The sequence below is a fragment of the Alosa alosa genome, chromosome 17 (assembly GCF_017589495.1).
Source record: "Alosa alosa isolate M-15738 ecotype Scorff River chromosome 17, AALO_Geno_1.1, whole genome shotgun sequence".
Classification (NCBI taxonomy): Eukaryota; Metazoa; Chordata; class Actinopteri; order Clupeiformes; family Clupeidae; genus Alosa; species Alosa alosa.
Window position 1 is genome coordinate 11,307,907 of NC_063205.1, and position 13,988 is coordinate 11,321,894.

At 44.5% G+C, this 13,988-nt stretch overlaps 1 protein-coding gene across 2 annotated transcripts in view; it reads left to right on the forward strand.

The window, feature by feature from the left end:
• The window catches only part of large1 (LARGE xylosyl- and glucuronyltransferase 1), a 65,451-nt gene that overhangs the window by 47,583 nt on the left and 3,880 nt on the right, over positions 1-13,988 (forward strand). For both annotated transcript variants that reach the window (XM_048268574.1, XM_048268575.1), the window contains 5 exons: positions 782-886; positions 4,096-4,208; positions 5,694-5,819; positions 6,550-6,705; positions 10,276-10,439. In XM_048268574.1, coding sequence (XP_048124531.1) covers positions 782-886; positions 4,096-4,208; positions 5,694-5,819; positions 6,550-6,705; positions 10,276-10,439 — 664 coding nt within the window. The remainder of the gene's footprint in view (positions 1-781; positions 887-4,095; positions 4,209-5,693; positions 5,820-6,549; positions 6,706-10,275; positions 10,440-13,988) is intronic.

Genomic DNA, 13,988 nt, shown 5'->3' on the forward strand with positions numbered 1-13,988 from the left:
TTCAAATGGTCCTCCTCACAATAACCTAAAGGTCTTATGAAACTGTCAAAAGTAGAATAGAAGTAGTAGTAGACTCTTTGATGATACTTTATATTAACTTCTGGGGGTCATTTCTCTTTTGACGGCAGTTTGTAAGATTTTTATTTTGTACTAGATTGTGAAGGTAGTTTTATGATTTACTGCTCATGTGTTTTAATATTGTTATATTTTACAGTGCCTTGTTAAACTGTGTTAGACATTCATATTGATTGAGCTCTTTTTTGCACTGCCCCCGCTGCTGTATTTAAACTGTATTGGTTGGCTGCACTTTGATCGAACTGAGCAGTGTATTGTTTTGTGTTGGTGGTGTTTTGGGTATTTGTCTCGTGACTTGTGATACGAAAGGCAATAATTCAGTCATTTAAGACCTCGTGGAGAGGAGGTTGACTTTATGAAGTGAACTAGATTTGGTCTTTTCTGCTTGTGGTTTATCAGCTGGATCTAGCACACACACACACACACACACACACACACACACAAACACACACACACATGCACACATGTGAAATGTTCCATCTATATTGTCCCCTGCTTACATCAGACAGGCTCTGTTTTAGTCTGAAGGTTTCTTTCCTTTTTCCTTCTAATGTGATTTGTTTCATCACCCTCTCTGGTTTTAAATGTATCTTATACGCCACTGTTGTTTGTCTCTGTCAGTGTACCTTAACTTGTGTGTGTGTGTGTGTGTGTGTGTGTGTGTGTGTGTGTGTGTGTGTGTGTGTGTGTCCCCTGTCCCCTGCAGGGCAACAGGTTCTGGGTCTGGTGGAGAACCAGAGTGACTGGTACCTGGGGAACCTGTGGAAGAACCATCGGCCATGGCTGGCACTGGGCAGAGGCTTCAACACAGGTCAGTCTGCAGCGGTCATCACCAACTTGATCATGGAGTGCAGGAAATGCATATATTTTGGTTCGCAGCATGAAACAATTATGCACTGTGAAGTAGTGTTGTCACGATACCAAAATTATGACTTCGATACGATACCTGCCATAAATATCACGATGCTCGATACTAAAACGATACTACGGCGAAATCCTAAGATATCTGGAGAAGAAAGGACTCATACCTCCTTCATTTGTGTTGAATTTGGTGCACTTTTGTAGTGTGTAGGTAAATTCTGGGTTCTAAACTTCTAAACTTCCTACATAATTATTATTTTTTATAGTCAGTAAAATAGTAGGCCTACTTTCTGTGATTAAGTCCTTTATTGTTTGTTATAGTTAATTTACATTGTGTTGTGTTTTGGCAATAAAGTAGCTTTAAATAGCCAAACTAGGCTAGATCAAGGTCAGTGTTAAAATTACTGCATGCGAATTACTGAATGCTATGCAGAGGGGCCTAATCTTTAGGCCATCTGATGTACAGTATAGGCTACCCTAGGCCTTCCCGTGTTCATGGGATTTCTTTGACAGTTGCAAAGGGGAAAATGTGAGGATAGTTTCCTTTGCGACGTTCCAACCACTCAGGTCTTCGTCAGATAGGCCTACACCATTATCTGTTGCAATATATCTGTGTGCATTCCTACATTACGTCTATTTCTTTGATAACATGATTTGCTAGCACGTACTGTAACAATACGCCGCTATTATTATTAGGACTTAACACGCTTTGGTGGTATTATGCTGTGGGCTTTAATTAGCGCATTTCGGGTAGCCTATCCTACATCTGGGCAATAATTATTGAACAAATTGCAGTCTACATGCCATGACAAATATTACCAGTAGTAGGCTACTGACCGAACATGAAATAGATCGTTTACAAGTTATGGTAATGTTATTCTGGCGTGAACATTGCGCTTTCATCACGTTAGCACCCTATGATTACAGCTCGTTATGTCTCGTCAAAATGATTACAGCTCGTTATGTATCGTCAAAATTCATTGATGAAGGAAGGTTCGCTTTATCCCAGCGAACCATACTCGTTTCACTTAGGCTAGACTAAAACATAAGAGAAGAACTTGACACTAACCATGTAGTCGTGTTTTCTATAGCATATTCATTCAAAGAACCTGTCGTTCTTTGAACTCTTTAAAAATGTTGGGATATTCTGCGAGGTGTTTAGCCAAGTTCCATGCGTAGCCTACTGCTTTTAAATGACTTTGTGTACCTGATGACTTGCCTTAATTCGCAATGTATCCGAAATAGTTGTTTTATCCACAAGGCCTAGAACAACTGTCGGCAAAGAACTATGTTGACGTTGGCTGCGCACTCACTCACTCAGAGCTGCCTGCTTGACACGCCCACTTGCCTAGATGCCTGCCAGGAGCAGTGAGAGCAGCAGTTCACACAGACACAGAACGTAATTATTTTAATAAAGTATCGATTCTAAAAACGTCTGAAATCGTATAGTTTTTTGCGTGAAGGCATCGCGATACCTTTTTAGTATCGATACACCTTGCAACACTACTGTGAAGAATGTGTGTGTGTGTGTGTTTATTTGTTTCATCTTGCTCCACTGCACACTTCAAAATACTGTGGATTCAATAAAAGTAGACAGATACGAGTGCTGAAGAACATTTCCTTAAGAGCCAAGCCTTTGTTTTTGTCACAGTGTGTGTGTGTTGTGTGTGTGCAGCAGGCGGTTTGGTGGGATTGTTTAAAGCCCCTGATTAGGCTTGGCTCGTGCCTGAAATGCCATGGAGATTGACACTAATCATGGTGTTGACTGTGTAACCGCAGACAAACAGCTCTTAGCCTTCGGGTGGTGAACCAGGTTGCAGCTTGTTGACTGGAGACGAGTGCAGAGGCCGCTGTCAGTCTGAGACACAACAAGCTGAGAATTCACACTGTTTAATAGAAGGCATGCTTACCTCAGGAACTGATGTCGCTCTGTTTGGCTGAGACATTCCCTGGTTCAGTGCTGCCTGCCGTCCATTTTGTCGCAGATGAAGCAGAACACTTCAATGTGACAAAAAGAAACGTGAGCCATGTGGTTGGGGTGTAAGAGAGAAAGCAATCTGCCAAGGCCATTTACGAGGTGAAGCGATCAACCTGTCCATTGATTAAAGTCGGACGCGACGACAGCACCCCCCACGTCTGTGTGAGCGCTTCTTTGCACAGGCCTTAGGAGCACAGCGGGTACCCCTTTAGGACTGATGTATTAGTGGAGGGCACTCACAGAGAGTTCAGACAAACCTGCACTCACACAGGAGTTTGTTTTGTTTGTGTGTGTGGGGGTGTGCTATGTGTGTCTGTTTGTATGTTATCGGCTCCGGTGGCGGCAACAGATGGCACACAGCAGGACTCGTGAGACAATTTCGTTTGTTTCAACAAATAATTCACTAGCTTTTTTTCTCTCTGAAGAGGGGGAACCTGGAGTGATTTGGTTTTGTTTTTGTTTTGTTTGGAGGAGCCTGGGGTTTTGTTATTCTTCCTCTGTGTCTGTGTACAATGTCTTATTGAGGGAAAGGTTGAGAGATGTTTTCTTTACCGAACACTAGCTTATCTTCAAGGCCACCTGCACTTTTTCACCGTAGTTGACTTTGTGCAACTGTGACGTGTTTGTTTTCACTCAACACACACACACACACACATACACACGTCTCATTGCGAAGACGTGTGTTCCTCCCACACGCGTAGCCCTCGGCGACCAAGGCTCCGAGCAGCCATGGCAACCACCTTGAAAAGATGTCGAGAAACCAATCATCACCAAGGTCAATTAGCCGTGAGAGTCTGTGGTCACTGTTGAGCCAGCATTAACTGCGAGGGCTGTAGAAATCACTCAATAGGAGTCATTAGAGTTGTTTCCAGCCCACCGAGATCCACAGGCTGCCATGGAGCACTCCACAAGCAATCCATTATGTTTTTCTGAATGGCAAATAGCTCGGACATGATGTTGGTATTAATGCTGTGTGTGTGTGTGTGTGTGTGTGTGTGGTGGATCTGTTTGATATGTAGGCCTACCGTTCCGTGTCTTAAGACTGATTGATGATATTTTCAAGGTCTGGATTGCTGAAAGGTCATTGGTGCTATGCTACGGCGTTTCCATATTAATGCTGATCCACGTGTATGTTTGTTTGTTTTGTATGTGTGTGTGCGTGCGTGTGTGTGTGTGTCCAGGTGTGATACTGCTCCTTCTGGATCGTTTGAGGAAACTCCGATGGGAACAGATGTGGAGGCTGACCGCAGAGAGAGAACTAATGAGTATGCTGTCCACCTCACTAGCAGACCAGGTAAGACATACACACTTTAACACTATACCAGAGATCCGGATAATGCTGTTCACCTCACTGGTAAACCAAATGTCAAACAAGCACAAAGGAGCTTAGAAACAAACTCGCACTCTCTCTCCTGTCGGCTTAGCTGCCATTCTCTCTCACTTACATAAACATACACACACAAGCACACACACACACACACGTTAATACAGATTTATAGCATTCTGTCAGTTATCGTGTACATGATCTGCTAGCCACAGAGTGATTGACACAATGTTAACTTAAGAATCAGACTATCAATCAGATTACCATGTGACCTTAGCTCTGTTGCCTATGACTTGCCCGTCCCCTCATACACACACACACACACCCACAAACAGACACAAACTTTTCTGTCTATTCATCCTCAGACTGTGTCTGATTGACATTCTGTGATTGCCATGACTGAGGATTACCCCATCATGTGATCCCCCAAATGTTTTAATACTTCAACAATTTAGCAATGCAGACCGTGTAATTAGTGGCATCCCGGCTGAATGTGTTAGCTTCCATTTTGTGGGATATTAAGAGAGATTAGCATTTGATTGACTAATGATACACAAATCATTAATGCCTGTGAAAATCTTAATTTTCATTTTTTCCCCTTTTGTGCTTTCGTCTGCAGTGTTAAATATTTTAACTATGCCGATTCACACAAAAACAGAGACAGATACAGACCAACAAATACACTTTTGCTCGCTCTCTCTCTCTCCCTCTTTCTCTCTCACATACATACACACACACACGCACATACACACATACATAAACACAAAAATACATACATACATACACACACACACGCACATACACACACACACACACACACACACACACATACTGTATATACACACACATACACACACACACATACATACATACACACACATACACACACACATACATACATACATACATACATACATACATACATACATACATACATACATACACACACACACACACACACACACACACACTCACACAGACAGACACAGACAAACACACTCTTGCTCTCTTGCATGCACTCCTGCATGCACACACACACTCTTCTCAAAAGGTGGGATTTTAGCGTTGCTATCGACTCATACCACCACCTTTTTATTTTATCACAAAGTGCATCAGGCACTCAGTTGCATAAGGGCACCACTTTGTTCAGGTGGCACATAGATCTCCCAAACCAGTGACTCCCACACTCTTGCAATGTTGCAAGTGACTTTTGGAGTTTCTTTCAGACTCTGTTCAAAAGAGGGAAGAAATCTCTCCAGTCAAAGAGATCCTGTCAAAGGAGGATTGGGTTTGATTGACTCCTCTTGACATTGGCAGTGGACGGACTCCACTCCACCGTGGATGCTGGCTAGCCCCGGAAAGCACCTCAAAACCCGCAGGTCAGCGTGCAAATCTGATGTAACTAAAGCGCAATCTCTCTCGCTTTCGGTCTCTCCGGCCGACTTGCGCTTGCAGGACATCTTCAACGCGGTGATCAAACAGAACCCCTTCCTGGTGCACCAGCTGCCCTGCTTCTGGAACGTTCAGCTGTCGGATCACACCCGCTCCGAGAAGTGCTACAAAGACGTGGCAGACCTCAAGGTGAGAGAAAATAAAGGCAGACAAAGAAGTGCTCATGCATGTTAGTGTGTGTGTGTGTGTGTGTGTGTGTGTGTGTGCGCGTGTGTGTGTGTGTGTGCGTGTTAGAAAGGAGAACTGAAAGAGAAAGGGGGTGAAATAAAGTTGCCCGAGAGTAAATGTGACAGCAATTGTAAGACTGAGAAAGAAAGTGTGTGCAAGGTGTGGAAAGAATATGAGCAATGAAAGGTGTGTGTGTGTGTGTGTGTGTGTGTGTGTGTGTGTGTGTGTGTGTGTGTGTGTGTGTGTGTGTGTGTGTGTGTGTGAGAGAAGAGAGAGAATGTGTGTTTGCATGTCAGAACAAGAGAGCACATAGAGGTGGTGATGAAGCAATGTTTTGTCTGTCCATAGGTATCTGAGTGCATATGCTTATGCATATATATATATATATACATCTGCATGTGGGCATATCTATCTATGTGTGTGTGTGGTTTGGAAGTCTGTGTGTGTGTGTGTGTGTACTTATGAAGACTGCTAAAGAAATCTCCTTCCTGACTCTTCTCCTACACACCTTCCTTCCCTCTGTCGCTTGGATGCTGCTGCTCCTCAAACACTCTTCTGTTTCCTGTCTCTCTTGATTTATGCCTTTCTCAGTCCCACCAGAGCGACTCTATACATCAACTCAAATAGGACTTTTATTATCTATCTATCTATCTATCTATATACACTCTCCGTTTTCTTGGAACACTTCCAGGTGATCCACTGGAACTCCCCTAAGAAGATGCGTGTGAAGAACAAGCACGTGGAGTTCTTCCGGAACCTCTACCTGACGTTCCTGGAGTACGACGGGAACCTGCTGAGGCGAGAGCTCTTCGGCTGCCCCAGCGAGACCGACCACAACAGCGAGAACGTAGGTGGAACCGCAGAACCTCCTCTAGAGTCCCTCTAGCTCAAGAACCGGGCCCTGCCATCACACTCAGCATAACTCACTCAGCGAGACCGACCACAACAGCGAGAACGTAGGTGGAACCGCAGAACCCTTCTCTAGAGTCCCTCTAGCTCAAGAACCGGGCCCTGCCATCACACTCAGCATAACTCACTCAGCGAGACCGACCACAACAGCGAGAACGTAGGTGGAATTGCAAAAACCTCAGAGTCCCTCCTGCACTGATATGAAATTAGAATGACTGTACTGTATTGGCGTAGTCTTTGGGTTGGTGCTCTGATGCGTTGGTGCTCTGTTTGATCTAATGAACTGCGGTTCACTCTATTAGATAATCTGCTGGATCATTTGATACAACGCAGATGTAAGCGAATTCCGGAAATTAAATATAGCTCATCTCAGAGTGTGGAATGTTTATTGCTATTGAAAACTGTTGTACAGTACCGTAGTGACACACACACACACACACACACACACACACACACACACACACACAGTTTTATATTCCCACACACTTACTCATATACACACAATTTCACAGTGCTCTCAGCTGAGCAAAATGAATAAAACATGTTTTGCTTCAGACCAGGAACTTCTCTGCCAAAAGCATCCGTGACTGTAAGATCACTGTGACCTAGAGACTGAGAGCGAGAGAGTGCTAAAGAGAGAGACAGAGCGAGAGAGAGCGAGAGTGCGATAGAGAGAGAACAAAAACTGATGTTCTCTGTATCATTTAGCGGAGATCATAATCGCCCCATGCTTATGGGGAATGAGGCTTGAGGCATTTAAACATTGTATCTTATCACGGAATAATGCATGACAAAGACTCGCCGAGCTCCTTTGTGTGGGCTGGAGGAGTAAATGGGTCTGGGGACGGGGGCGGGACATTGAACTGCTGTCTCTGACTGACGCATAGACCGTTATCTAGTTCTGCTCAGTGGTCTTGATCAAGCCTGAGATATTTGCCTGGCAGACACCACAAGTGCAGGAAAAAAAAAGTAAAAAAAAAAAAAAAAAAAAAAGGAAACCATGGAAACTTCTCAAAGTCATCTAAAGAATGAGTGTGGACTGGAGCTCAGAGAGTTCTGTTCAGGGATGCATGTATTTCCGTGAAATCCAATCGCAGGAGTCCGTGTGAATGGCATGCACGCACTTCAAAGAAGCTGGTGATTTCGACCAGCTATTGGGGAGTGGTGGGGAGGTGCATCTCTTATACCGGCAAATAGCTTTGATTATTAAGGCAGTTCAGTTCTTCGCCTTCACTCTCTCTCTCTCTCTCTCTCTCTCTCTCTCTCTCTCTCTTTTTCACCCTTACTGAAGGGTGATGGTTCCCAAATGTATGCATGTAAATAAGAGAGCTGCAACTACGTCTGCCAATTCACGCCAGGCATAGTTTCCTGCGCTCAGCAGAATTACACAGCGAAAGTCGGAGTTAAAATCCAATTTAGAAGAGTAGAGCACATATTTTCTTTTCCACCACCCCACCACTGATCCAGTGTGTTGTCATTAAAGACTGTGTTGTGAGAACAGCTTGCTTTGCTGGGAGCTGCCTGGCAGTGGGCTCGTCTCATTGTGTTGGGAGGGTTCTGTGTCTGCTGCTGTGGCTTCTGGAAAAGCTGAGAGGCACAGAGCTGGTGCCATTGCTAGGCGAATTAGCAATTAGCATCATAGCTCTGCAACTGCCACCTGTCAGATAGTGCTGGAAGATACACACACACACACACACACACCACATCATACATAAACACACTCACACACACACATAGCACATAATCAAGTTTACATGCAGTACACGTGGTTACAGACACAAACACATACACAGTCCATCTATACACATTAGACATAGACTCACTAAGTTTCTCCCCCACAAATTCACACCACTGTTAGCGTCAACACCCACCGGCGGTCCTCCTAATGAGGCAGCCTAGGCATACAGGCACATCTGCAGAAGGCTTTTATTTGATGTGGGACAAAGATGGCATTCGGTCACTGGTGATTGGATGAGGTCCCCCAACGCACCTGGGAAATATATCACTAATAGCTTCTTGGCACAGTGTAAAAATGATACAACACTGACTACGGTTAGAAACCCCAGCCAAGGAGAGAGTTTCTGCCCAACCACTTCTTACAAAGAAACTTCTAGCAGTTTGGCAGTATCTTGACTACAGAAAAAAAAAAGGGGAAAAAAGAAATAAAGTGAGCAAAGTTGAGGAGTAATTATGACATAATGACTCAGCATTCTCTTACACATGGGTGGAGTCTTTCTGCAGTCCCTCTATATAAACGGTGTGTCATCTAAAGCACTCTTAATTAATCAAATTACTCCTGCTTTGACATTTTCCAAGAGGAGTTTTTCTTTTCTTTTCTTTTTTTCTTTCGCATCAAACCTCCCCCACCTCCCTCCCTCCTTCTCTCTCTCTCCCTCTCTCTCCATCTTTTTTTGTCTCCCTGCACCCAATCAATTAAACGTGTCCTTAACTCTGGAAATACTTTGCTCAGTCAATTTCTTCAGAGTTGCAGGAGCTATTTAAATCACATTAATGAAATGATCAGGCTAATGAAGTTGCTGAGGGTTTGGCCTGAGCCAGACAATGTCTCTCCTCACCTCTGGGCGGGGTGGTGAGACTTCTCATCACCCCCCCCCCTCCCCCATCCCCTATTCTCCCCCAGCAAACTGGATGAAATGATTCCAAGGCATGTACTTCAAGTCCTTGCTACTCCCTGCAGTCTCCAACACATGCTAAAATCCCCAGCATGATATATAATAGATATGTGAGAGACATCCTTATAGGTTAATTAGTGGCTTCACTGGGTGATGTGGTTGTAGCGTAGGAGAGGGTTGGCACTGTCCTACATGGAGGTGGTAATTGGGGTGGTGTGAGGTGCATTAGGATTAAGAACATCGACAGAACGTTTTTTGAACACCACCAGAAAAGAAAAAAGGAATTTCCCTTATGCCACGAAGCGTTTGGTATTTTATGTAATGTATGTATTCGAATGAGGAGTGAGATTTGTACTATCATAGATTGATGTGTCCTTGTTATCAGTTTTGTTATGATGTATTCACAAAAAGTATAAAAGGGAGTATCAAAGTAGTGGATTGCAGATTCATCGATTGGATATTTAATTTAGCTTCATCTGACCTCATTTTGATTCGTTTTTATTTCAAGACTGAGAAACGTTTGTAAATGGGAAGAAAGAAAGTTACATCCCACATTCTGCCTTGAATGTTCTTCAGTCATTGCCTTTAGTAAATTGTCAGACCAGGTGTGCATGTTTGGAGACACCAATGAAGTGCATTTGAAACACTGTAAACCAATGCAACACCTACAGTAATGAAGTCACAAATGAAAGTAGCATTGAAGGAAGAATACAGCCATGTCAGTGGTGCTTCTGTCAAGTGTCAGATGGCATTGAGAAGGGAATGCTTGTGAAGATTGTTATTCAGTACCTTCAATGTGAAAACGTTTTTGTCTGTCCCTACAAGGCCACTGTTACTTTAAACTATTTCATGACCTTGTGTTTCTGACCCCACAGCTTCAGAAGACTCTGTCGGAGCTGGACGAGGATGACCCGTGCTACGAGTTCCGGCGGGAGCGTTTCACCGTGCACCGCACACACCTCTACTTCCTGCACTACGAGTACGAGCCCAGCGCTGACAACACCGACGTCACACTGGTGGCCCAGCTCTCCATGGACAGGTAGGGACAACACACACACATACACACACACACACACACACACACACGCACGCACGCATGCACACACACACGCACGCCACACACACACACACACACACACACACACACACACACACACACACACACACACACGCACACACACGCATGCTCTCACATGCACACGCACACTCACACACACACACACACACACACACACACACACACACACACACACACACACACACACACACACACACACACACACTCATACTCTTTCTCTCTCTCTGGTGGCCCAGCTCTCCATGGACAGGTAGAGAAATCACATACACACACACACACACACACATACAGAACAAGAAAACATGTTGATAATACCTCCCTCCAAAATCAACAGTTCACACACTCAACGAGAAGAGCTGGCAGTGGGTTCTGAACGTGATCTACATTCTCAGCACTGCTACGCGTCTCCACCCTCCAGCGCTTGAAAATGACATCCCAAAGCTCTGAGGCAGAAAGACAAAAGACAGCCGTCACCTGTGACACACAGATAGACACACAAGAGCGCCGGCCTGCTGGAGTAATGCCTCCCTCTCTCTCTCTCTCTCTGCTGTCTTTCTCTCCTCCGAAGCTTCTCGCCTCACACATTTCTCTCGGGTGTCACTGATGCCCTTGGACCGCCTTTGCAGGTGAACGGTCAATCATGCTCCGGGTCGTATTTACCCAGCATGCCAAGTGGGCGGCTCGAGTCGTCTGACCTAATTTGATGGTCTCTCTGCTCTCTGCTGTTGACAGACAAAAAACACTTGTCCATTGTGTTTGACAATAACCGCAAACTTGGTCTCCCAAGATGGAGCAGCACAGCACGAAGACAATGCCAGACAAGAGATTACTACTTTATTTATTTACACCGACTGTACAAAATGAGTTTTATTGTCTCAGTTAATTAACAGTGTAAGCAAAGTTTCCATTGAATAAACCATAGATGCTCTTACAGTGAAACTTTACTGAGATGCAATGATATTCAAGCTCTGGGCCAAACACAATTAAAACGAAGGCAGCTTCATCATGGCTCATAAAAAAAGGGTTGTTGACGATACAACATAACAGATAGCTCCTGGCTGCACATCAATCTCCACAAGTTTTTCTTTTTTTTTTAAAAAAAAAGCGGTGATTTGGGGTCAGAGCCTTTAATTTTGGTTGCATGGAAGTGCAGCATTGAAAGTGCTATGTTGGCACAGCCTTGTGCTAATAACATCTGAGATGATAGTGCACCACGGAGACAGAGATTTTTACAGCATTCACTCACACTTTGCATTCACCACCTCGTCCGTCTTTACCTTCAAACGAAAGAGACTGACCCTCATTAGATGACTGTGTGCTCTGATAGGTCAGCTGTCAACCTCTTGCTTCAGCTGCGTCCAATCAAGGAAAGGTCAGATGTTGCGGGTCTATAGGCCATTGGTTGATGAACATTAATGAAATCAGATTCAGAAGTGATGACTTGAAATGAACATGATGAAGCGGATAGTCATACTTAACAGTCTCTTTTTCGCTCTGTCTTCTCCTGAGTGGTCATTTATCTTTCCTATGCATAGTTTGTCTCAGGGGAAACATTATGCTGACCCATTTTAATGATAAACAATGTATTTATTTATTTATTTCTTCTTGTGTGTAGAATTAAGATGGATCTCCAGTGACTCTTCAGATTTACACGATGCAACCTTCACATACACCGAAACAGTCAGATTGAGAGTCTGTGGAGTCTTTTTTTGGCAAGTCCTCATGGATAGTAATCCAAGTTTTCAAGCATCTGGAAGACTGTAAAAATTGCCATTTAAAAAAAGCAATTATTTGCAATTGCAATTATGATGCACTTATGCAATTATCACAACCAGTAGTAGTGTATTGGCAGTGTATTGCTGTGATGTTATACTTATATACAGAAGTGCTTGTGGACTACTTTCCTCCAGAGTAGTTGATCTATATAAAATCAGCTGGTATTGTTTGTTCATAAACAGGTGGAAGACATTGCTGCACAATGGAAAACTCATGGGCGTTTCCCTTTAAGAGGTTTTTCCCAGTCTCTCCCTATATACTTCCAGCAATAAGATTTATTTAGGCTAAAACCCAGATATTGACCTCCATCTGTGAAGAGCACCTTCACCAGGAAGTGTAGCTGGGAGTTCAACACCCAGCTGTTTATATGCTAATCCGCTCTATTTTGTGTTTTACATTCAAGAAGGGCATCTGTGCAGTTAGGGGCAAGTAGCTGATCAACTCCGCAGCGGCAGGCTGTGAGGAGAGGAGAGAGCGGTCTCCGGGGTGATTTGGGGACGGAGTTGATCATTGTTTCTGTGCAGCACTTCTGTTTCACAGCTCCCGGCCTTGTAGTAGTAGTAGTAGTAGTAGTGGTGGTGGGCTTGTTTTTTTTTGAGTGACTCAAGGTTATTTGGGCAAACATGATGTAAATGGAAAAGAATCACTTGTTTAAATTTGTGTCAGTCCAGAGAGACGTTGAACTTGTGCACACTGTGACATCATTTGAGCTATTGAAATAATGAACTTTGGCACCCTATGTGCCCTTTTTTTCGGAGGGGGCGGGCTATTAACACCATCTCCTTGTTTGGTTGTGAGATGCTAAAAGCACCGTCTATGCAGTGCTAATTGCTAAATGGACCAAAGGTTTTGATTTTTGACTGAGAGCCCACAGGCCGTTTGCAGAATAAACAGTAATGATAACTGATTTTCCAAACCCCCTTGACACTGTGTGTGTGTGTGTGTGTGTGTGTGTGTGTGTGTGTGTGTGTGTGTGTGTGTGTGTGTGCGTGTGTGTGTGTGTGCATGTGCGTGTGTGTGTGTACTGTATATGTGTGTGTGGGAGAGGGAGAAGAAGAGCAAGAGAGCTTTGATCCCTTTGAGTAGCTGCTTATGCAGTGGTGGTGTGGAGTAGCCTTGCACCAGCAGCCCCATGAAATCCCCCTCTGAGGCTCATTGAGGAGGATGCCTGGCACCCCTCACTGCCGTGCTCATAAATATACATCAGGACATAAGAGCACACACCGTTCTCCTCAAAGTGTCATTGAATGGGTGGCTATTCCGCAAGCCCACAACATTGATTTTTAGATTTCAAATGTCAGGCCCGGCTACAGCCAGCGCCCGGTTATTTCATTTCTAACCGCGCCAACCGATAAACTGCTGTGTCGCTGACAGGAATCCGTGCTCTTTGATGTGCACAAATTGAGATTACAGTGACGGGGGTTGGTGGTGGTGGTGGGGGGGTGGTGGTAGGGGATTGAAGCGGAATCGATCCTACGCCCTAATCTCCAGCAGATGGACGCTGTGATCAGCAATAAACAGTGGACACTTCAGCCTCTTGTTTGGCTTGCTGTGGCTCAGGCGAGGCCCTTTGGGCGATAGGTCCACCACAGCTTCCCATTAAACAGAGAGCGGGGCTCCAGGTTTCATTGACTTGATAAGGTCAGTGCCTGAGGAGGCCAGACCCCCCCTCCCCCTCCCCTGCATTGATAAGGGCAGCAAGAACGGGAAGAGGATCGGTGTGTAATCGGTGTC